At 43.5% G+C, this 25,821-nt stretch overlaps 1 protein-coding gene across 1 annotated transcript in view; it reads right to left on the minus strand.

The window, feature by feature from the left end:
* Positions 1–925: 925 nt before the first annotated feature.
* Positions 926–25,821, minus strand: part of FAF1 (Fas associated factor 1) — a 494,563-nt gene continuing 469,667 nt past the window's right edge. Inside the window, exon 19 of the mRNA XM_060231799.1 lies at positions 926–1,470. Coding sequence (XP_060087782.1) covers positions 1,387–1,470 — 84 coding nt within the window. The 3' untranslated portion in view covers positions 926–1,386. The remainder of the gene's footprint in view (positions 1,471–25,821) is intronic.

Genomic DNA, 25,821 nt, shown 5'->3' on the forward strand with positions numbered 1-25,821 from the left:
GAAAAACTATATTGCAACTTTAAAACAAATGTTTAATAGTTGTATTTCCATGATGATTTTGTATGCTGTATGCCTAGTAAAAAAAAAAACCTTGAAAAAATATATTGATGCAGTTTTAGGCAGTAGGTGCGGCTGGTTTGTACCTTTTAGGCTTTCAGAACCCTGGAGGTATACATTTTAACTAATGGATCAATAACCAAAGTGTGCAATGAGAAATATTCCTTAATGGACTTCAGTTTTACGTTTTTATTATTTGGTGAAATAAACAAGGTGCTTAAAAACAGCAGAAAAAATAATACAAACAAGTGCCAGAATGAAAGAAAGAAACAACAGGAGGAGGAGACTGCAATTTCCTCCTCAATGGTGAATGAAAATTTTTTGTGTCTACTGTCTGAAAGATTAATAGCTGGTAGTCAATATCAGCTTATTCCTGAACTGTTACCTCATACCAGTGATTTGGTACTGGCCCATTTTTGAACATCATTACTTAGATATTCATATTATCAGCAGTTGTGCACACTGCAGTTTTAATTGAAAATACTCCCTAAGCTAAATCTGAACTGAGATTCAAAGCAAAATAAAAATAAAAATCAGTAAATAAATATCTTGCATATATGTCCAACTATAGTCTTCAAACAAAACCTTACATCTTATGAAATAAGTCAGAAAGTACCAGGGGAAAAAGTCTCTGCTTTCTACTACTACAATACTGTTAAATCTCCAAGGCTGAAAATGTCCCATTTATTGATTTTCTGCCTTTTAAAAAATTAGATGGTGAAGAAGAACAGGGGTGGCCAACGGTAGCTCTCCAGATGTTTTTTGCCTACAACTCCCATCAGCCCCAGCCAGCATGGCCAATGACTGGAGCTGATGGGAGTTGTAGGCAAAAACCATCTGGAGAGCTACCGTTGGCCACCCCTGAAGTAGAAGTTCAAAACACAGGAAGAAAATCCAAATATATGAGAGCACTGGTTCACCAAGATATCAAATATACAGTATTCTAGTGTAAAAAGTACAGGCAGAAATGTCCAAGAATTCTTGGTGAAAAAGGGGATAACTGAGGAGTAAAAATTCTACTTGACAATCACATTCTAACAGTGCATTAATTATAACAAAAGCCAGATGATGTGAGCAACAGAGTCATAGTGTTCGGTGTTTACAGCAGAGCGCTTTTCTCTGCTCATTTAAATGAGGTTGGAAACATACAGTCATTTATAGCAAACTTTTCAAACAGCGCTGTTTCTTCTTTCTTCCTGGCTTCTTGAAAGAGGCAGAGTTGTGACATTGATTTTTGAGTTAAATGATAGTACACGGTGATTTGAATAAAGTGTTCACCGTGCTTCACTCTTTATCAAAGGCTTACTTAGTCCTCCAATCTGGCTTGAACTATTCTTTTGCCTCTAGGAAAAGTGTTTCTTGAGGGTACAATTTTAACTCCAGTAATGATTTATTTGGATCCAGCTGGGTCACCTGTGGAGATTAAAAAGAACAAGAAAATCTGAAACAGCACACTCAGGTAGTCTTCCTATACATTTTCAGAATCAGTCTGAAACTCATTCCATTGCTGTTTTTATTTCTTTTAATGGTTCAGTAAAAATCATACACATTAATTCATGTGATATGCATTCACAAATTAAGAAAAAAGTTCATTGTTAGCTGAATCCTACATGTCCACCCATGGAGATATTTCCTACTTTCTGCAGCAAGAGATATATCAATTTGATGAGATTATTGAGATGTTACAGATGCAGCTGATAAAAAATGCATTATGTGCCAAACAACAATTTCTACATAGATTTAAAAAGATTTAAAATATTTAATCTAACTGGAGTTTCAAGGATGAATAGATTACACATTATTTAATAACACACATTATTTAATAATTTGAATTTGATTTAGCAAAACATTTCAGGGAGCTAACTCCTGTGTTTTGTAATTTCATTGTGATTTCACAAAGAACCTCACCACCTACTTAAATTCCATTGGACTTATTATTTCAGCAAGATCTGAAATCTTATCAAAGCAGTGGTCCATCCAGACCTGCATCCTGTCTCATGCAGTGTCCAATGAGTTCCACCGAAGGTTCTACAGGGCATAAGGGCCAAAGCCTTCTCCTGATATTACTTCCTGACCCTGATATTCAGAGGTTTACTGCCTATGAAGTTGAAGGTTCCTATGGCTACTAGCCACTGATAGACCTATCCTCCATAAATATGTCTAATCCCCTTTTAAAGCTATGCCTATGGCCATCACTATATATTCTGGCAGCAAATTCCACATTTTAATTATTCATTATGTAAAGAAGTATTTCCTTTTGTCTGTCCTGAATCTAATGTCCTACCCCTCACTCCTCCCTCAACACTACCTGATGTTATAGCTTTGTCTGAATGGGGTTCATTTTCAGCTTTTAACATTTATCTTATTGTGTTTAGATTTTTAATATTTGTAACCATATTTCTTTTCATATCCTAATAGAAAAAGGTTTATGGATTTTGAGCTGTAACTGTCTACATGTCTGTCCACCAGCATAAAGCATTTTTGCTTGTGCAAGGGAGAAGAAATTTTTGCTGATTCAGCCTTACTGTTGTGGTCTAGTGAGTTTCCCAAAAATATGCTCTTGGACGATGGTGTGTGTGTGTGTGTCAGAAACAGTGTGGAATCAAAGTGGGGATTTGCAGCTGAAGGGAGGGATCAGTAAAAATCACACTGCCTAACACTGGTTGAAAACAACTTTTGGATCCAACCCATAATTAATTACTACCTCATAAAAATTATGATCATTAAGGAAGGCATATCTTATTTGAATACTACAGTTTCCTCAGTCCTCAATCCAAAGAAGCCAATACTGACACACAATATCAACTACAACACTAGTGCAATATATAGGGAGACAGAAGTGGGAAGTAGGTTCAGTCTGGATGCCCCTTATCCACCTAACACTGCTGTAAACTTTGACAGGACAGAATGTGTTTTAGGCAAAGCAAGCACATGGCCTTCTGTCATGCTTATGGTTCCTTTGACAAGAGCTTCAGTAAAATGTAGGATGTAGTTTTGAAATATTTACTTTTTAAATAATATAATAAAAGATGGCACAGATTGTTATTACAAGGAAGGCATTTCTGTTGAATATAATGACTGGTCATTTACAGCATCCTTTCAGTTGCAAGCAGAGTTATTTCTTATGGTTAAGACTATTTCATATCATATCACAGAATAATTGACTGTTCACATATATATCTAGTAATTTCCAGAGGATTACGCATGGTAATTTGTAATGGCAGGGAAACCAAAGGAGCTGTAGCATCTGTAGCATCTTAGAAAGTAAACTGGATTATGGGAGTATGAACTTCTATAGGAAACATATACTTATTATCTATCATTTGCAAGTGCCTATTATGGATTTAGCCCCATGGCTCAGAGTATTAAAGCTTCAGTACTGCAGTCCTAAGCTCTGCTCACGACCTGAGTTCGATCCCCGGCGGAAGTTGGGTTTTCAGGTAGCCAGCTCAAGGTTGACTCAGCCTTCTATCCTTCTGAGGTTGGTAAAATGAGTACCCAGCTTGCTGGGAGGAAAGTGTAGATGACTGGAGAAGGCAATGGCAAACCACTCCATAAAAAGTCTGCTGTGAAAACGTGAACGCACGTCACCTCAGAGTCGGAAACGATTGTTGCTTGCACAGGAGACCTTTCCTTTTCCTTTCCATTATGTATTTAAGATAATAATAACAGGGCCGGATCTAGGGGGGGAAGAGGGGGGTACTTGCCCCGGCCACCAACGGAGGGGGGGCACCAAATTGGGTATGGAGTCCATTGTATTCTATGGGACCATAAGGTAGAATGGCCCATAAAGGGGTGTCATTTTTTAATTTTGCTCCCCCTAAAAAAACATGTAGATCCTGTTCAGAACAATAATGTTCCTTAAGGAATGTTGCTTTTAAAATTCTGAATCTAGAATAGAATAAATTTACATGTGCCATTCCTCTATAACAGAATTTCATACAAAAATTTATTTATTTACCTTAGATTTCTCAAGTGGACTCAGGGTGGCTAACAATCATTTTAAAACAACAACTTCAGGTTACAATTTTAAAACGACAAAACTTAAACAATTAAAACTACATATATGGTGCTAACAAAATATTTAAAGAACTCAACGAAAAGTAAACCATTGTGATATATATTATCCATAAATGAATTATGCGTTCTAGAGCAGAAGTCACTATTGCCTGTTGGGTTTTTAACAAAACTGTCAAAATACTGAATTGAAATCTGCAGTCACCAAAGCATACTAAGGTTTTTTGTTTGTTTGCTTGCTTCATATGTAAAGTCATAGCATTTCACTTCTGCAGTTTTAATTCATTCTCTGGACAAGAAATACAGTGCCTGAAAAAAGCAAATTGCTTTCTCAGTTCACTTCAAGTCTGTATCTAATTAAATCCACTCACTTTCCAAATCCTATAACCCCTTTATTGCAAAACCAAGGAAAGGTATGTAGAGCAAAATGTCTTGTGTATCAGGTGAAAACTAGTCTGAAATGAGAGGCTAGGTTAATGAACACCATCCTCTAGACTGTAACCAGATGGAAACCTATTATTCACTTGAGTGTAATTAAGGATGCACATCCAAATCAAAACTCTTGGTTTTGCAAACTCATGTTACCCTTAATAACAACCATGAACAATGTCTTTTCTCAACTGCTTTCCACGTTAGAGGTTTGTTGCATACCTGTGCTAAGAAGGGTGTGTTGCTTTTCACTCATGATTTCAGTATGTCTGCTGCTGTTGTTTTTCAATTCACCTAGGGATTGCAGAGTTTGCAAATGTTTACACCACTACCCAATTAACTAACAATATGGCTCCTGCATCTGTCAACAAACAAAGCTGTTGTTGCTTTGTTTTAGCTTCCTGGCATTTTCTGTTCATATGAGTCGCCATTGTACTTAATTATCACGCCTGATCCCGTCTGCGGCGTTTACTTTGTTATTTGAGGTATGTAAATATGTTGCTTTAGAATGGAAAACAGAAGCTTTATCATCAGTCCTCTGACCAGAAGACATGCTCTGGATGACAAGCAAATGATTATTGGTGACAGAACTGAAAGCACAGGCAATCAGTAGTTTAAGTACCTTTAAAAGCAGAAATATTGTATGATATGCCTATTTATGCAATTCACCAACTTTAACTAGAATTCTGCCTAGGATGACAGCAAGAGAAAAATTTAACCTACTCTCCTATGCATCCCTAACCAAAGAAAAGATATAACAAGTGAACTGGGAGATTCCATATTTATGTGAATGCATGCTTACTTCTTTACCCTACAGCAATAAGTACAGCAGAGAAGATGTAGAATAAGAGCCAAGTCTAAGGCTGGGTTATGATTTCAGCCTGAAGAAGAATGCTAGAGCAGGGGTGTTGAACTCATTTGTTATGAGGGCCAGATCAGACAATAATAATAATAATAATAATAAATTTATTTTTTATATCCTGCCCTCCCCCGCCAAGGCAGGCTCAGGGCCAGGCCATGCCATGTTGGGCCGGGCCGGGCTATGTGTGTATCTATTTAATATCAGGCAGCTGAAATATAACTTTAATAAAGGACACAGACAAACACAATTAAAGAATTTTTTAAAAAGAACATGTTCAAAATATTAGCACTTGATCTTAAAGGTGCTTTCTTTGTATTTCTCCCATGGGATCCAGGGAATTGGGCAAAGGAAGCTCTGGCTCTTTCCTTCCTTCCCCAGGGGACCAGGAGGGAGAGGAGCCTCATCCAGTAGAAGAAAGAGAGGATTGGCTCAGTAGCTCTGCTGTGCTATTGCGAGAGCCTGGCAAAGCTCCCCCCCTTCCTCCCCAAGGGAGGTGCCTCAGCCAACGGAGAAAATAGAGGCTCTGCTCTGTAGCTCCTGTGTAATTGAGCAAGCCTGGCAAAGCAAGCTGTGATGTGGAGAGAAGCAAGAGAGAGGGAGAAGAAAACAGACGACAGCCAGTTGCTCAGGGGCCTGATAGGAACCCTCTGAGGGTCTGATTTGGTCCCCAGGCTGCATGTTTGACACTCCTGTTCTAGATGCACAGTATCAGCTTAACAGGCCCCAGCATATTGTTATTACATACCACAAATTTTCAGACATACATGTTTCATCAAACCTGGATTTATATAATGAATCACAAATCCTGTTACATGTTTACAGTGTTCAACTTGCATGTATATGCATACATCTGTCAGTAAGAAAGAATCATCAAGCATTTATTTTACAAATGAAACTAGGGATCAGTACCTGGATAAATGTGAGGTTTCAGCCACAAGTTCAACTGCATATGTATTGGGCATATGAGAATTATTCAATGCATATAGAAAGAAGAGTGGATGTTAAAAATGCGGTCTGGAGGCCAAATCAGGCCCCTGTATAGTTCCTATCAGGCCCCCAAGTAACTGGCTGTCATCTGCTTCCTTCTTCCTCTTTTCTTGCTTCCTTCTGTATCACAGCTTGCTTTGCCAGGCTTGCTCAACTGCACAGGAACTACAGAGCAAAGTCTCTATTTTCTCCATTAACTGAGGCTCCTCCCTTGGGGAGGAAGGGGGGGGGGAGGGTTAGCTTGCTTGGTGCGGCTCTCTCAATCGCACAGCAGAGCTACTGAGACAAGCCTCTCTTCTTTCTATTGGCTGAGACCCCTCCCCTTCCTGTTCCCCTGGGGAAGGAAGGAAAGAGCCAGAACTTCCTTTGCCAACTTCCCTGGATCCCACAGGAGAGATACAAAGAAAGCACCATTAAGACCAATTGGTGCTAATGTATTAATCATGTTTTATTTTTAAATCTTCAATTGTGTTTGTGTCCTGTATAAAGTTTATATCTCTGCAAACTGACATTACACATGGCTGGGCCCAACAAGGTCTCATTTATTTCAGATCTGGCCCTCATAATGAATGAGTTTGACACTCCTATTTTATATGAATTTTATGTGTGTTCACTTTAACTTGTGAACTGGGCTACCTTAAATCTGTAACACAACTTTGGTATTATAATGCTCATACCTTCAACATAAATAGTAAGATCACTTTCAGCACAATCCTAAAGGGGGGGCTGAAAGTGCTTTGCGAGCAAACTATTCGCTATGTCAATGGAAGTTGGAGTTACGATGGCGCAAGCCCACTTACGTTTGAGCGGAGGCGACTTACACTGGCGTTGGCCTGTTCAAGTGGGCCGCTGCTCGAGGCAGCGGTGCCTCAATGTGGATGTGTGGCGGAGAGGTGTACACCAGCTTGAGGGGGGGCAGAGTCAGGGGTGTGCCCTGGCTGAGTCAGCTCCCTAAGACTTTCAGGTCCTGACACTTCCCTTCAAGAGGCGCAAAGTTGCGCCACGGAAAATGGTGGTGCACCCCATAGACACCCGTTGAAACAGAAAACAAAGTCTGCTGCTGCTGCACCAGCATGCAAACTTCTTAGGGAGTCGTGTAATTGCCTCACCAATCCCCTCACGCCCCAGGCTGAGTGAGCCTCCTCTCTAACACCCAATGGCTGCTACACATTTCCTAGAAAAGCTTCCACCCCAACCTTGCAAAACTCTTTAGGTAGGGTAGGGCGCATGGCATGAAATTCTGCCAGTGAGCTCCCTGCCATGTGGACTTAGCGTGAGGGTGGGAGCACTTTGGTGGAGGAAGCTGCACAGAGAATGCGCATAGGCAGTACAATGTGAACTATTTGACTTGCAAGGAGGAGAGCAAAGTCTCTACTCCACGGCTAACTGCTCTTGTTTCCAAGTCCCAACAGGTATTCGCCCTCCGGAATGTTTGCACATGGATGATGAAGAAGAAGATATTGGATTTATATCCCGCCCTCCACTCCGAAGAGTCTCAGAGCGGCTCACAATCTCCTTTACCTTCCTCCCCCACAACAGACACCCTGTGAGGTGGGTGGGGCTGGAGAGGGATCTCACAGCAGCTGCCCTTTCAAGGACAACTTCTGCCAGAGCTATGGCTGACCCAAGGCCATTCCAGCAGGTGCAAGTGGAGGAGTGGGGAATCAAACCCGGTGCTCCCAGATAAGAGTCCACACAATTAACCACTACACCAAACTGAGTAAGTGCGACTGTGTATCCTCGCGTTGCCCCTCCTCGCCTGGGACTGGGCAGATTGCCAGCATCTCTGGAACTGACATGCTCAGGCATGTTGTGGTCGTCCCAGCCCCTACTTGCTGCTGGAGGGCCCCCCCAATCTGCCCTTTGCCTCATTACCACCTCTGGTGGGGCAACGGGGGGGGGGGGGTCAGGCAGCTTCTCCATTGCCTGTGGGGAGGCAGGTCAGTACCCCTGGGGAGGGGAAGATATGATGGTAGGAACAGACGTAGCGATAAAAGAAGGAGGCCGAGACATGAAGAAGCTTGGCCTCCTTCTAGTCTGTATCCCATCCCAATGGTAGCAGGTAGTGGGGCCAGGTTGAAATACTTGCCTCCATCATTGGTGTTATGTAATGTCAGGTCCATAAACAATAAGACCTCAGTCCTTCGAGATTTCCTGCTTGAGCACGATGTGGACCTGGCTTGTGTGACTGAGACCTGGGTGTGCGACGGGGAGACTAGCTCTCTCCCAAGTGGTTCCCCCAGGATACTCAGTCTTTCACCAATCACAAACTAGCGGGCAGCGGGGAGGAGTGGCTGTATTCATATAGGAGGCTTACTCCTTTCAGCTGCTCCCGTCACCAAAGATCGATGGCCTTGAATGTGTCAGTGGGCGTGGGATGTTGGGGAGGGTTTGGCGATATGGCTGGTGTACCGTCTGCCTAATGCACCAGTCAGTGCCTTACCATCCCTGATGGAGGCCATAACAGGCTGGGCATTGGAACACCCAAGGCTTTTGATCCTGGGTGATTTCAATGTCCATGCTGATGATGCAAACTCTAATCAGGCAGCAGACCTAGTGTCATCCATGGCGACACTGGGACTCTCCCAATTTGTTACAACACCCATTCACCAGGCGGGACACATGCTGGATTTGATCTTTGCGGCGGGAGTTGTAGTGGACCGGGTTACTGAGGAAGCAATGCCATGGTTGGACCACTATGCCCTAAAGGCTCGTATGGATGTCCCACCTCAAACCCATTTAGGCAGCAAGCGTATTTTGGCTCACCTACGGAGCCTGATGGACCCAGTGCGATTCCAGATGGCTCTTTGGGATCCCTGGCCCCCTGGCAACTCTTTAGATGACTTAGTTGAGTCTTGGCATGGCAGTCTCTCCATTGCACCACGGTGTCCTCTGTGTCCCCATTCTAAGCTAGCACCGTGGTATACCCCGGAATTGTGGCTGATGAAATGAGGGCTCAGATAGCTAGAGAGGCAGTGGTGACGGACTCAAGACAAAGCGACCAGAACATCTTATAGAGAGTTTATGAGGTCCTATGAGATGGCAGTCAAAGTCACAAAGAAAGCTTACTTTGCGGCCAAGATTGCGTCTGCGACTTTGCACCCGGCACAATTGATTAGTATAATCTGGATGTTTACAACACTGCCGCAAGGCAGCTCAAATCTTAGGGAATTGGATATCGGCTGTAAGGCTTTTGCGAATTTCTTCACAGACACGATCTCGTCGCTCCGCCATGACCTTCCCGTCACAATTTAAACAGTACACGAACTCGAGGCTCTGTGCCTGTCTTCTGGACTAGCTTTGGATCATTTTAAACCGCTCAGTCTGGAGAACATTGACAGAATCATCTCTACTGTGCGACCAGCAACATGTGATCTGGACCCTTGCCCATTCTGGCTGATTAAAGCTTGCCAGTGAGAGCTCTGATATCCTATACAGGATATCATAAACAGATCTCTCTCAGAAGGGCTTTTTCCAATGTCTCTTAAAGAGGCAGTGGTCTGCCCTCTCTTGAAAAAGTCCACTCTAAACCTGGCCAAATTGGCACATTACTGGCCGGTCTCAAATTTACCCTTTTTGGGTAAAATTATTGAAAGGGCAGTAGCACTACAGTTACAGAGCTTTTTGGAGGATACTTCCGTCCTAAATTCCCACCAATCCAGCTTCCGTCCAGGCAATGAGACAGAGACAATTTTGGTCGCCCTGGTGGATGACCCCCAGCAGCATCTGGGCCAAGGTGGTTTGGTGGTACTGATGTTGTTAGACCTATCGGCTGCATTCGATATGATCGACCATCGGTTGATGATCCACTGCCTCATCGACACAGGGATCCAGGGGTTGGCCTTACAGTGGCTCTCCTCTTTCTTTTGCAGTCGGGGACAAAGGGTCTCAATTGGGGGAGAATCATCTTGGAGACACATGCTTAACTGTGGTGTGCTTCAGGGGGCGGTTCTATCCCTGATGCTGTTCAACATCTATATGTGACCCCTTGCCCAGATTGCCCAGAGGTATGGGCTGAGTTGCCACCAGTATGCTGATGACACCCAGCTCTATCTACTGATGGACGGCTGATCTGACAATGTCCCAGAAAACTTGGACCAGGCATTGCAAGCTGTGGCTGGATGGCTTAAACTGAGCCAACTGAAGCTGAAGCTGATGACGACAGAGGTCCTTTGCCTGAGTCATGGCGGTCTGGGTGGAATGAATTCCCCTACCAACTTTTGATGGTACGCCACTGACAACGGCACATGAGTTCAGAAGCTTGGGGGTGCTACTGGAGTCCTCCTTGACAATGGAGGCCCAGATAGCAGCAACTGCGAAATCCACCTTTTTTCATCTTAGGCAGGTGAAATAGTTGGTTCCTTTCCTTGACTGTAGCGACCTGGCAACTGTGATTCATGCAATGGTCACCTCGAGATCACTGTAATGCTCTCTACATGGAGCTGCAATTGTCATGAACCCGGAAACTACAGCTAATGCAGAACGCGATGGCCAGGCTGTTATTGGGGCTGCCCAGGAGGGAGCACATAACAGTTGGCGCTGCAAGAACTGCACTGGCTGCCAATAGTATACCGGATTTGCTACAAGGTGCTGGTCATTACCTTCAAAGCCCTTTATGGCCGAGGACCTGCTTATCTGAGGGACCGTCAGTCCCCACATGTTCCCCAGATCAGGAACTCAACATCTTTTAGTGATCCCGGGCTGAGAGAGGTGAGACTGACAGCTACCAGTACAGAGACTGACAGCTACAGCGCCTTCTCAGTAGCAGCACCCTACTGGTGGAACCAGCTGCTGGAAGAGGTTAGAGCCTTGCGGGACCTTGCCCAGTTCCGCAAGGCCTGTAAGACCACACTCTTCCGGCTTGCTTTCAAGCTGATTTTGAGACTTGCAACAGCGGGAAGAATCCAGGAAATACTGACGTCATCGAAACTGAGTAACACTAAAATGTTATTAACATCAACTGTTTTAAATTTTAATTGATTTTATTATTATGATGTACTAATGTGTTAGTCTCTTATTGTTATTAGGACTATTGTTGTAAGCTACCCTGAGCCTGCCTCGGCGGAGAGGGCAGGGTATAAATTTAATAAACTCAAACTATCCCTTTAAGAGAGTCCCTGGCTTTGACACAGCCCCATGATGCAGCTGCTGTGGCTGTCAAATTACAAGCAAACTAGGAATGCTTTAACCCAGGACAGGTGGGTGTGCATTCCAACATGTGCTGTGGGGTTGTTTGTCCCCCCACACACACACACACACCTCTGCTGCCACTGTCAGGACGGGGCCTCCCTGGCTGCCAGTGGCATGGCACTCCACCCCGAGTGCAATGGGTCTCTTTCTCTGTTTTTCAGGTGCGGATTCAACAGAGTGGCTTCTGTGTGTGCCAATGCAATCCCTGTCCTCCCCCTCCACTCAGCCAGCTGTTCCTGCCCCCCCCCGAGTGCAGCCTGCCCTGCAAGACTTTTCAACTTCCACCTGGGATCCTGTTCTTCTTGATTGCAGCACAATAAAACCTAACATGTGCAACTACTTTGTCTCCTCTGCTTGGCTTATGCTCGGCTCCGCTTTGCCCCTTTCCTCTCCCTCGGTCAGTGGGCTCCCCAAGGGAATGTCTCAGCAGGCAGGCTTGCTTGTTTCTTGAGGAGAGGGCTGGGGGAATTATGAGCCACCTCATGAGTCCCCATGAGGCTGGAAAGGGGAGGGAGTGGTCTTTGCCCCATGCATCCCATGGGAGGGAGGGTGGCCTTGGGCCCGACAGCTTGTCCAACCCCACGGGGCTAACGGAATGGATGCATACTCTGAGTTCTGCGGCCCCCGGGGGGGGGGGGAGTCCCATGCACACAGCAGGGGGTGCCAGGGCAACACAGAGGGTCACTGAGTCTGTGTTGGGGAGAGGCTGCCTGTGGAACTTGGTGGCATGCTATGACTGCCTGCTTATTCCTGTACACACATTTCGTGTGTCTTTGGAAATGGACTCCTGCACTTTCTTCTTCTACTTCTTATCATCATCATCATCATCATCATCATCATCATCATCATCATCATCATCATCATCATCATCACTTTAATTTTATATCCTACCCTCTCCACAAGCAGACTCAGGGCAGATAACAGTCAGTTTAAAACAATTCAAGAATACAGTTTAAAACAAAACAACAATTAAATACAGAAAATACATAAAATACATTTCATGATGCTGTTAACAACTTCAATAGGTGGGATGTTTATTTGTGGCTGACTGGGGGGTGCATGCCTCTGCCCATCTGCCTGCCACCGGCATGAGTCTCTGACAGTGGGAGGGCACGAGGGGGTTGATAGCCTCTCAGGAGTAGGCTTTCCACTTCCCCTCCTGGTCACATGCAATGGACTGGCCAATCCTGTGGTCCTGCATTGCCCAGTTCCTCCCCCCACCCCCATCTTGGCAGCAGGTCAATAGTGCACACATGGGCAGGATCACCATGGGGGCGGGCTCTCTCTCATGCCCACTCGTCTGACCACGCTCTGTCCTCCTCCCCGCCTGGTGTAACTTCTCCCCTTTGGAAGCCGACTAGCTCCGCCCGCATTAGTTCTACACTTGGGTGGGGCTATGCTGCGGATCTCAGGATTGGGCTGCCCGTTACTTCAGTACACCAGAAATACATTCAAGGTTCAAGAAGAGCTCCTTGTACAGTGGAATGTTTCCTTGTTTAAACCATGCCTGAATTATATTTCTTTAGGAAAGTTCCAAGAAAGGTAGTTTCATTGCCACTTCTGCAAACTACTCAAGCAGCCCATGGTTTTCATAATGAAGAGATATTTTGTTAACTGGAACAATTTTAATGGGCCATTATTGTCTTCTTTCACGTTTAATCAAAATGTATCCTCATATGGGAATTGTAAATAGTGGATCTGGTAAGTAGACAGCAACATAAAATGATTCAGATAGTTCTAACTGCTACAAAAATATTGGTTGTTTTGAAGACAACTTTCAGCCTCATTGTCCATCAAGGAATATTTAAATAAGTTTGGAAGATCAAAGAGATGAATAGAATCTCCAATTTATTTATTTACTGTATTTCCATATTGCTTTTCCTCAAAGCAGTTTACAATAAAACAAGCCAATTTATCTCCCTCTCTCCTCCATTCCCAATACTAGTCCCCACTGCTGAGAAAATGTTTTAGTCCCTCCTGCCAGGATGAAAGGTCTTTAATGTCTTTGGATCCAAGCAAGGAGGAGCCAGGTACTTCTGATGGTAGAATAGCAATATAGGATAAGTTTAATCGGAAGGAAGGAAAGGAAGGAATCAGGATTTGCTTTAATATTGTATAACCCTTATTCATTTATGAAGCAAAGATGCAATATTGATTTTAATAACTTTTGGTTGTTTTATGTGATATATTGTTTTTCAAAAAGTTGAGCACTAATAAATATAGTTACTTAGCGACAAAAACATCACAAGTCAAAGGACTTGTGAACCTATTTTTTACATGTTGCTTCACAGCCGACAAGAACTTCTGAGTAGCAGCCATATAAAGGAAATATAACATTCAGATAGTAGGTAAAATATTTTCATGGAGAAACCTGAATTTTCACTTTTGATCAGTTCTCAATCAAAGAACTATCATTTTCATGTGCAGAAATGACTACATAATAGTGACAGGCTTTATTTCTTTAAATGAGTGTTTTTATTTACAGAGGTAATAGGTTGTCAAATGAAATAGCTAAAATTATTCCAGTTTTTGTAGTCAAGTTTCAGCCTGTTAGGTGTTATAACTGAAAGACAATAATATTTATTGTAAGGAGGGAAAAACACAAAAGAAAGTTCTAAACAATGTTGGGGTTTCTGGGAAGCTAAGAGCTGATATATTCTCACTGGCCTGCTTCCTCTGCTGGGCAGACACTGCAAGCTGAGAAGGTGTTTCCCTATATCAACAATCTTTCCCAGCATCGCAACTGCGGGTAAAGCTCTTTGCCCTAGAGGACAACACTAGCTGGAATCTTGATGCCATTAGAATGTCAACAGTAGACCAGGACCGAATCTACATGTTTTTTTGAGGGGGTGAATTTAAAATGATGCCCCCTTATGGGCCCATTCTATTTTATGGGCCCACATAATACAATGGACTCCATGCCCAATTTGGCAACTCCCTCCAGCAGCGCCTGGGGCAAGTGCCCCCTCTGCTCCCCCCTAGATCCATCCCTGCAGTAGACCAATCACTTTCAGTGGATTATGGTTCTACTTAAACTGTTTTGCAGATCTGACGGGGGCAATGCTGTGCTTACTTACTTGAGAGCAAGCCTCACTGAATATGAGTAGGTATGCACAGGATTGCACTGTTAGTGTCACAGATTTGAATTCAAATATATCTCTTCCAATACAATGACTTATCTGTCTGTCCTGCTCAACTGACTCTACATATTGCTTCAAATAATCACATCATGTACAAATGCAATTTGACTGTTTACTAAACATATCTCCTTACCCACACTGTGATGCCAGGAGAAAAAATGGAAGGGGAATTAATGGCAAAACATTAAGGCAGGTTACTTAAACCAATAATATGAATATTCAACTATTATAAGTCAAACTTGAGTAACAAGGATCACTCTCGTTGCATGCATTTACATCCTAGAACAAGATCAGTTCTCAAGCAATGCTAATTTCCTTTGCCTTTCACACATGCATGAACTGATCTGATGAATCTAGTGGACAAAGAATCCTTTAACTTTCTTCATAATCCCTTTTACCAAGGTATAAATGCTGTGGAAATCACTTAAATGCACACCTGGTAAAGTGCTAAATCTCTTTTAAAATCTGTTTTATCACTGTCCTGACACAAACAAGAACAGTGAATCTATTCTACCTGATAAATAATCTCTATGGATAACAGGGTTCTATGGTTAACAGTTTTTAAAAGGGTCCAAACATGTACTCACAATATGTATACTGAAGAAGTATGCAATTTGATCTGGATATTTACACTAATCTGCAAATGACTTTTTGTTTGCACTTACTAATTTCACAGAAGTAATATAAAGGGGAAAGAATATATACTTTTATAAAAAGATGTTATAAAGTTCTCAGTCCTGTTCATAATATCTTAAAATCAAATTAGTTATTAAAATTCAAGAGATCTGATGTTTTTAAAGACTAGCAATCACATTTAACTGGATAAATACCTTAAATAATTATTATGGTACTTTAATATAGGTTATAGTCTGAAGATATTTAACTTGCACTTTTCTGGAGTTCATTGCTTACAACAGTGCTACCAGAAATGAACTCTCTTTCAAAGAAGAAAGTTCTGACTCAAATTTAATTGAAAATCTGTGTTTAAGAAATTAATGGATTATACCATTTAAGTTATGCATATTTTCAGTTCACTTTGAAATCTGAATGGTTTAAAATCAGCTCTAGTTCTAATAGAATTGTTTCCTCAATGGGTTGTTCAAGATCTTCGTATGCTGCATCCACTTTACCAAGTTCTTACTTCCCTCATATGTCTTGGGGCATCAAGATATTCAAAGTGGTAAATGAATTTGTGTGCCATATTCTTATCAAAATGAGAATTTGAGATGCCAGGCACAGGATATAGATTGCACGTCAAGGGGCTGCCCATTAATTTGAAGACACATTTATAATTAACAATACAGGGAAGTGTTTCTAAAAGATTTAGAATACTGAACACTAAAGACCCTGATGTTACAATATGACTGACTGATATACAGATTAAATCAATAACATGTATATAAAAATGCTGTACTAATTTACAGATTCTTAAAGAATTCTAGCAGTACAACTCATCAGAACAAACAGGACTCAGGCTGAAGGATGACTTTGAGGATCAGAGCCTTATTAAGATGCATTTACTTGTCCAATTACCAAAACAGCAGGAGATCATTAAATTTCTAGTTAGCAGACACAGCAATGTTAATATCTTAATGTTGCCAAGGCTATTTCTTGGCATTTTGCTACTAGATTTTCTTTCTTCTAACAAAAATTCATAAAATATGTACTAAGCATTAGAAAACACAGTCCATTCAGTCTCCCCACACAACACACACACCAAAAAGCTTGGAAGGTTTAACAGGTGATTAAAAGAGGCAATTTCCCCCAGTATTCTCTGGATTTGTTCAGGCAACATACTCATCAAATAAAGTTTGAAACCGTTTAAAAAGATTATAGTGAAATTGGAGGGGGGAGGCAAAGAGGAGAAAACAACAGTGGTGCAGTTGAACAGAATACTTTTATCTTGTAGACAGCTGCATGCAGTGTTCCTGGTTAGTCATTTGCTGAGAAACTGCGGCCAAATGAAGATGCCTACTTGAGCATTCACCACAAAACTATTCAATATGCTTTTTCTGCTTTCAAAGTTCCACAGTAATTGGGTGGGGGGAGGCAACAGCAAGGGCAAAACAAGATAGAGGATTCCAAAATTAAGAATGGCATGGAAGGAGTGCAGCAAGAAACTTTTCAGCCTCTTAGAACAGGGATGGTCAACGGTAGCTCTCCAGATGTTTTTTGCCTACAACTCCCATCAGCCCCAGCCAGCATGGCCAATGGCTGGGGCTGATTGGAGTTGTAGGCAAAAAACATCTGGAGAGCTACTGTTGGCCACCCCTGTCTTAGAACGTACTAGAAATAACCTTGGGATCACCCAGTGGGACTGACTCTTAGTACATTCAGGTTGGATGTAATATATGCATACATAACATATGAAAATCACATTACCATAAAATATAATTGGGCAGCATAGCTACAAAAGAACCAAATTCATGCGAACTAGATCAATGGCAATTACCCATGAATATGAAACTGAATCTCTTTTAGTACGTGTATCTTACTACAAAACATGGGGAACAAACAAAAAGGGACTAGCCATCACCTTTAAATCTCCCAGAGAGATTTGGCTGGCTGTTGTTGGGGAACAGAACGTTGGGCTAGATGGGTCTTGCTCTAATCCAACAAGTCATGGTTCACCTATACAGAAATACAATACACTCTGCATACAACACATCCTCTTGCTTCCTGTCACATCAAACTCCCATGTTCATAAACTACAACAACAACAAAAAAAGCCAGTATCAATGCCTGTTTGTAACCCAAATTAAAATCTAGCAACGTGGGGAAGGATGAGGCCAGAAGTGTTCTTAATCCCTCTACTATTTTTTTCAGTCATGCAATCACCAAACCAATCTGGCCCTAAATCCTTGCCTTGACTGGCTGCACTGTACTCTTTCAGTCAGATTAAATTTATTTTAACCACCGTTTTGCAGGGGAGGGAAGAGAGCTTTCCTCCCCATGTTTATGTAAAGTGCTGCTGGAATGGACTAATTAAAGGGATTGTAAAAACCATAATACTCTAAACAGAGCAAACTGGTTCTGAATTATTAAGCAACATTTTAGATGCATTTGAATAACCTTAAGTGACTTAACTGCCACCTGATCCTAAGCTACAGCTCAGATAAATAAATGTGAAATACTGTACAAGTCTTAGCTTACTTCCAGATACAGTAAATAAAGAGCTTATGTCTCCAGTACACAGTCTGCAAAAGACATATTCGCTGACAAATGGATTGCACTGGTGTACATTTAAAGAGGAAGTGCAGGGCAGGGAAAATACAGGCTTAAATTTTGATTACAAAGGAAACTTGCAGGTGCAGACTGTTAAGACATGCCAGGGCTCTTGGGTGATGTTTAACAGACTTGTCATATAAAACTCTACCCATGTGATGCTACTGCTCAAATGATCATCAGAGACATCTTTTCAGCAAGACAGGATCAGTTCTCACGATGTATGTATCTACTTTCATCTGTCTTTCAGATTCTATTGGGTATACAAGCTTCATTTGAACCAGTAACGTTTCTTGTTCTTCAGTAACGTTTGTTGTTCTCCGCCTATCCGATGATGACTAGCCGTCTGAACATTTGCTAAAGAAGTCAAATAGCCATTTTACCACACATCCACTGTATTGTGGATCACAACACCACACATTTTTGATAGCAATGGCTATAACCTGAATTGTAATTAATTAGCTAATTCCAAGTATAATCTGTGAATGCTTAAAACAAAAAGCAGATTGCTTTTTACCAAGACTTCTAAACCAGGTCACCTTTTTTTGCATTGACATTCTTGCTCTACTTCTTGGATTTGTAGGAATTTCTAAAATTTCTCCTGCAAAACAGATAACTGCTTTGAATGGCATATAGGACTCTTTAGAACAGTGATTTGTCTATTGAGTTTTTAAATTAATTGGATAGTTTATTATTCCCCCTAACAATGTATTTACTTTAGTAAAAAAAAAAATCACATTTACATGATAGCATGCTTTGCTTTGAGATGGGTATGAGATGCTATCTTTGAGGAGTACAGTGGCTACTGGCCTTGGCCACCAAATCTGATGCATGCCAACTGCACAAGCATAGGACTGACACATAACCACAAAATAAGTGTGTTTTTTTTTATTGAAAAGGAAATTCTAATTTCAGGTCGCAGGTGCTTGCCTCATAATAAAAACAAAAATTGCCCTGATCTGGATAGCTTGGGCATGTCTGATCTTGTCAGATCTTGGAAGCTAAACTGGGGTGACTCTGGTTAATATTTGGATGGGAGATCATGTTGAAATACCAAGTTGGGAGGATAGGGGCAGGCTTTATTCAACCACCTTTCTGAATATCCTCCAGGCCTCCAGTAGGAGTCAGTCACCAGGTCGCCATGACTTCTAGGTGCAGACACACACAATTTAAAACAAAAATTTACCAACCTATTATCTTTGAACTTGAAGCATCTCCATAGAGAAGATCCTAGAGTTACTAAATATCTACATGCGCCCCCTTACAAAGATTATTTGGAGGTATGGGCTGGGGTGTCATCAATATGCAGATGACACCCAGCTCTATCTGCTGATGGATGGCCACCCGGATTTGGCCCCAGAGAAACTGGGTAGGGCATTGCAAACCGTGGCAGGTTGGTTGCAACAAAGCCGGCTGAAATTGAATCCATTGAAGACGGAGGTCCTGTGCCTAGGTTACAAGGGGAGGGGATCAGAGATCAGGCTCCCATCCTTTGGTGGGGCTCCACTGATGCCCACATCAAGGGTGAAGAGCTTGGGGATATTCCTGGATGCCTCTCTATGGAGACCCAGGTTATCACCACTGCCAGATCGGCCTTTTTCCATCTGTGGCGGGTCAGACTGTTGGTTCCATATCTTGCCTCCCACAACCTGGCCACAGTGGCCCATACAATGGTCACTTCCAGGCTAGATTATTGTAACTGTCTTTATGTGGGGCTGCCCTTGACCCTCCTCCGGAAACTTCAGCTGGTGCAGAACGGTGCTGCAAGGTTGCTGACATCATCGCCTGTACAGGAACGGATCCATCCTGTGCTGCGTAAACTGCACTGGCTACCTATTGAATACCAGATCCAGTTCAAGGTTGGTACTTACCTTCAAAGCCCTATACGGCCAGGGGCCAGCATACCTTTGGGACCACCTCTCCCTGTATGAGCCCCAGAGGTCTTTATGATCAGCGACCCAACAACTTTTGGTGGTACCCGGCTGCAGGGACATCCATCTGGCCTCGACGAGGGCCACAGCTTTTTCAGCCCTGGCCCCTGCCTGGCAGAATGAGCTCCCCCTGGAGATCTGGGCCCTACGGGATCTGCTCCAGTTCCACAAGGCCTGTAAAACAGCTTTTTCGCCAGGCTTTCAGCTGAGGCATGGATGTCACTTGTTACCAGCCTCCCCCCTTGATTCCATCCCAGTGCTATAAGATCCACTGGACCTGGACAATAGGCCATGTCTGTGAGGCAGAACCTGTCATTTTATTCTTTTGTCATTCTGTAGTTTTAGAAGTTATATATTTAAATTGGTCCTTTATTGTTTTTATTGTTGATTGTTTTTGGTGCGAAGGCAGCGCTGATGAAAGCGCTCAAGGAGTCGCAGGTGATGACGGTATAAAACCCACGATTCGGAGCCGTAGATGAGGGTTGTCATCACAACCGCTTTGTAAACATTGATCTTTGTGCCTTGCCTGCAGCAAACGTGGACTATTGCACCCTTCTTAAATCTTCGTTCGCGAAGCCAAGCCGAGAGAGAGAGTTGATTGTTTTTATGATGTAACCTGACCTGAGCCTGTCCTAAGGGAAGGGTGGACTACAAATCGAATAAAACAAACAAACAAACAAACAAACAAACAAACAGCAGCCATGATGGGGACATGGTATTCTACATGGACTATAGGTACTGCTGGAGTTCATTCTCCTCCTTCCTCTCTAGGATTCCAAATCCAAGCCATAAGTAGTGCTAGAGGAAAGAGCACAAACACGGCCTGCATGTCCCAGTAGGCCAGGTAGGCCTGGGAAGGCAGAGCAGGATCAGCAAGGTAGGATGGCAGCAGGCGGAGCTTGAAACCAGGCTCTGAGTGTGCCTGCTGCCATGCTGACTCCATTCAGCCTTCCTGGGACCCAGGTAGGCAGAGCAGGGTTGGCGGAGTGGCAGCAGACCAATCAGCCTTCCCAGGATCCTGGAAGGCAGAGCAGGGTCAGTGGGGCAGTGCAGCAGCGAGCACACTTGGACCCTGGCTCTAAGCATGCCGACTGCTGGGCCGACCCTGTTCAGCCTTTCTGGGACCTGGGAAGGCTGAGCAGGGTCAGTGGGGTGGTGCAGCAGTGGGTGTACTCAGAGCCAAGCTCCCAGCACACCCGCTGTCATGCTGACCCCACTCAGTGGCCTTGCTGCCTGCAGCCCTCCTCCTGCTCAGTCTCACACTGGGGTGAAGCCCTGGCTGTACGTGTGGGTGGGGAGAGGAAGGGGTGGGGGAGGCCTGCCTGGGTCATCAGAACCCCTAGTGTTAGCCCTGAGCACAAGCAAGTCACAGCTATTCAGTGCCTTTTAAAGTGTATTACCCAGATTGTGAATTACCATGATTCCAAATCAGCTGGGAAGAAATTACTTGTGAAACCTTGTTTTGTTCTTCAATAGGTCAATGAGGACCTTGAGGGTAGGCCTATAATAAACTGAAGCTCAGTCCAGGTGCTGCTAGTTAATGACAAAGCTTCTTGAAGATGGAAGAATCAGCCTGTCCTGGAGAGGGTTGCACTTCTCCAGGAGTAACAGATTCATATCTTGGGGATAATGCTGGATCTGTCGGTGTATTGAGTCCTCCTCCCACAGCATGACAGGAGCAAGAAGAAGCAGGTGGATCTATCTGACAGGTTAGGTCAGATCAACCTTGTCAGCAAGCCGGTTCTGGCTGGACTGTAACCAGGGGAAAGTACCTGCTGAAGTCAGCAACTGTATGGACTGCCATGATTGGCTGCACTGTATATATAAGCACTACAGTGCCGGACTGTATTTCTCTCACTCGAGAGCTGGATTCTGGTGTAGCACTTTGTCACTCAGTTTAATGATATTCACCGCACTAGTTGTTTTGTATATAGTCTGTAAATACACTACTTTTATACTAGGTGCTGGTGTGTGGCTCACCTTCTTCCCGGAGTTTACTCTTGCACAGATCTCTGTTTTACACTCTGCACATGCACCGCCAATAGGATCCTGGCCTACAATTGGAGGTCCAATTCTCCTCTGTGATATGTTTTAATTTTGGAAGTTCACCACATTGGGACGCTATTTGGATGGGAATATAAATATTTCAAATGCCATTTTAATTTTGGAAGTTCACCACCTTGGGGACCCCATTTGGATGGGAAGGTCGCATAGAAATGTTTTAAACAAATAAAATAAATGATGGAACTAGGAAGGTATCTGTTTCAACCTGAGGCAGGGACTAGATGTTCATCACACCTGTTTATTATCACTCACATTTAACCTGTGATACATATTTCACATTAAATACCAAGTAAGACTCTTCCCTAATAACAAACACATTATTGTCTATTCCTATATGGAAACTGATACAGAAAAATTAATTCATTATGCAAGACTGCAGTAAGGTACTAGAGAAAGAGAAGCAGTATTTACTGTCATTGCTTCATAACTTGCTTTCATAGCCAATATAACATTGCTGTCAGAGACAACAGTCTCTTTGTTAGCCATAAACAGCTAAGGATCCAGTTTCTAGTTGAAGTACAAGAAAAGAACATAGCTGACATGCTACACACTTGCTTCATATCAGGTGCACTGACAGAGTAAGGAATTAGTTTTAAAAGCTTCTTTTGCCACCATGGCTCAATTCTAAAACTTGCAAAGTACCCCTAAATAACAGATTGGCTTTAAACTATGCGGCATATTTTTCAATCACCACCTTGCTAAAACCAGCTCCCTTACCACTGATATTAGAAGACTGGTTTGCCTTTATCAGCTTGAACTCTGCCATCATGCAGAAATTAACTGTTGTCATTTTTTTCCTAATCTAGGACAGTCAGCAGCCCTAATCATGATGAATTAGTTTTTAATCTACCTTTCCATGAGTAAACATGTATGACACAGTTCCAGGGCCATGTTGTGATTACAGTGGAAAGGCAGTATAGTCAGTAAAACAGTTCCTGTAACTAGTCATTGTGTGTTCTTTAGAGCTTTGGAATGTCATTGCTGTTTTGAAAACTACAAGTAATCTCTAAAAAAGGTTAATCTTAGTATTTACTTTATTGTAGAAGTTTGTATTTACAATAGGGTTATGATACTGACTGTGCAGCCAAGGATGACTGTGCAAGTGACTAGAATATAGAAAGAAGAATTAATGAATTCGTATTTACTAGAGAAATGAATTTTTTATTGGAATTCCACTCATATATTTTGCTACTGAAACATTAGTTCATTGACACAGAATACTGGCCTGCATCTAACCATGCCGTTCCAAAGATGCAAGAGCATTTATGTCTTAAGAGAGAGTGCTAATTTCTGCCAATTTCATCTTTCCACTTCAGCCCACTGAACATTTTGTTCCTGGAGGCAGTGGACCCTCAGCAGCACAGTGGAAACTTGCAGTGGAACTGGTATAAATCGCCGCCCCCTCTTAAGAAAACTTAAGTGCCTCTACATTTTTGGAGTGGGGCTGGACACAGGCCACTGGATTCAAAGAAATATCAGCTGGTTTCAATAACTTGAGACAGGATTTTTATGATAAAGGGACTAATCTTAGGTCTCTTTTCGGTACACTGCATGCCTATACTAATTACCCATTTAACATCATAATAAAGATGAATTAATAGCTTGTAGTCACCCAGGTTAACCCCCCCCCCCACTTTCAACAGAAATGACATTAAACATCACAAGTGCCTCACAGCCCAGTTCCACCTGAATAGAGGGCAGATTTTTTATTATTATTATTATATTTATTTAATTAAAAATTTAAACCAACTTCCTCTGTAAAACAGGGCTCAGGGCAGTGTACAACAATAAAACATTTACATAATACACCCCCAATCTAAAAAAATCCATAATATGTTAATACAACATTAGTGAACCTATGACCAATAAAATGGTGATAAGGCTGCCAGAAAATGCCACTGCCTCATGGTGTTGGAGAGGCAGGAGAAAAACAGGTTTCCTACCTGTAACTGATGATCTTCGAGTGGTCATCTGTGCATTCACACTGATGGGAGTAGGCGCCGGCGCCGACCTCAATCGGTAAACTTCAAAGCTGCGGATTTCCGCGTCACCGTCCCAGTGCGCATGCCCAGCAGCCCCACTGCGCATGCGCACCAGGACGGCAGCGGACATCCCGCCAGTTCCTTCTGGCCGCCGCGGTAGCCCCTAGGAGGGACCGTTCGCAGTGGGGAAGGCGGGCGGGGAGTGTGAATGCACAGATGACCACTCGAAGATCATCAGTTACAGGTAGGAAACCTGTTTATCTTCTTCGTGGTCTCTGTGCATCACACTGATGGGAGATTAACAAGCTCAAGGCCTACCTGGCGGAGGGTGCAACAGAAGAAGCTTGTCGACACCGCAAGTCCAAAGCATAGTGTGCCACGAAGGTGTGTGCCGAGGACCATGTGGCGGCCCTGCAGATGTCCTGCAGTGGAACTCCCTTCATAAACGCCTCCGAGGTAGCAACCGCCCGTGTCGAGTGGGCCCGCAAGGGACCAGGAAGAGGCGTCTTCTGAAGTAGATAGCACAGGCGTATAGTCCCTGTGATCCATTTCGACAAGCGTTGTGAAGATATGCGCTGCCCCATGGAGGATGCAGCATAGGACACAAATAGTCTCGAGTCCTTTCGCGAAGGCCCTGTACGATGCAGGTAGAAAGAAAGGGCCCTCTTTACATCCAGCGCATGGAGGCGGCGTTCAGAGTCATTCGCCGGTGAGGGAAAATAGACCGGCAGGAAAATGTCCGTGTTAAGGTGAAAGGGTGAGATCACTTTAGGCAAGAAGGTGATGTCAGGTCTCAGCAGCACCCCCTCAGCAGAGAAAATCAGGTACGGGGAATCACACCTCAAGGCCGCCAACTCCCCCACCCGCCTGGCGGAGGTGATTGCCACCAGGAAGGCCGTCTTCCACGCCAAGAGGTGAGCCGAGCAGGTAGCCATCGGTTCAAAGGGCTTACCCGACAAAGCCTTCAGGACCAAGGGGAGATCCCAAGCTGGGGTAGGCGTCCGCACCGCCGGGTACAGCCGTGCCATACCCCTGAGGAACCTCTTAACAGCAGGATGAGTAAAGGGCGAGTGGCCATCTATCCTCACATGTTCTGATGAGATGGCAGCTAGGTAAACCCGCACCGAGGACGGTGCGAGACCTTTGTCCAGTAGTGTAAGGAGAAATTCAAGTATCACCGGCAGCCCTGCAGTCCTGGGCTCTGCCGAACGGCCCAGTGCAAAGTCTGCAAACTTAGCCCACTTGAAGGCGTAGGATCGCCTCGTCGAGGATTTCCTGCAGTTCAGCAGTATGGACTGCACCCTGTCCGAGAATCCAGAGGCTCCAAGCGCCACGCTGTGAGGCGCAGATGGGGGACGTCATGGTGAAAGACCCGTCCCTGATGTGAGAGCAGGAGATTCGGGACCTGTGGAAACTGTTAGTAAACTCCGTTTGACAGGCGCAGGGCCAGGGGAAACCACTGCTGCCTCGGCCACCACGGCGTCACCAACACCCCCCGCGGGCGTTCCCGCAGGAGCTTCTGCACCACCTTGGTAAGGAGTGGGATGGGGGGAAAGAGGTATACTTTTTTTTTTTCATTTATATATTTATTAAGTCTAAGGTGTGAATCACAAATACAGATACAAAACATAAATAATTCTTAATACAGCAATATCTGTGTCACATAATACAGAGTACAATCATCCATGTGGAGGTGAATGTGGATTACTTCCATATCTTGAAAGAACCTGTATGGCATGCCGAGAAGATCAAGACGTAAAACATAGAACAAAAGAGCAAACAAACAGAAAAGAGGAATAACGAAAAGCTTGCCTTGCCTTTTCCATTATAGCCTGACAATGTGTCAATAAAAGAATTGCCGTGTTTACATTTATTTCTTGTAATTTTTTTTCTCAAGCCAATTGTAAAATTTCTCCCATTTTCTGCTAGCTTCCTCT

The sequence above is a fragment of the Heteronotia binoei genome, chromosome 2, assembly GCF_032191835.1.
Source record: "Heteronotia binoei isolate CCM8104 ecotype False Entrance Well chromosome 2, APGP_CSIRO_Hbin_v1, whole genome shotgun sequence".
Taxonomy (NCBI): Eukaryota; Metazoa; Chordata; class Lepidosauria; order Squamata; family Gekkonidae; genus Heteronotia; species Heteronotia binoei.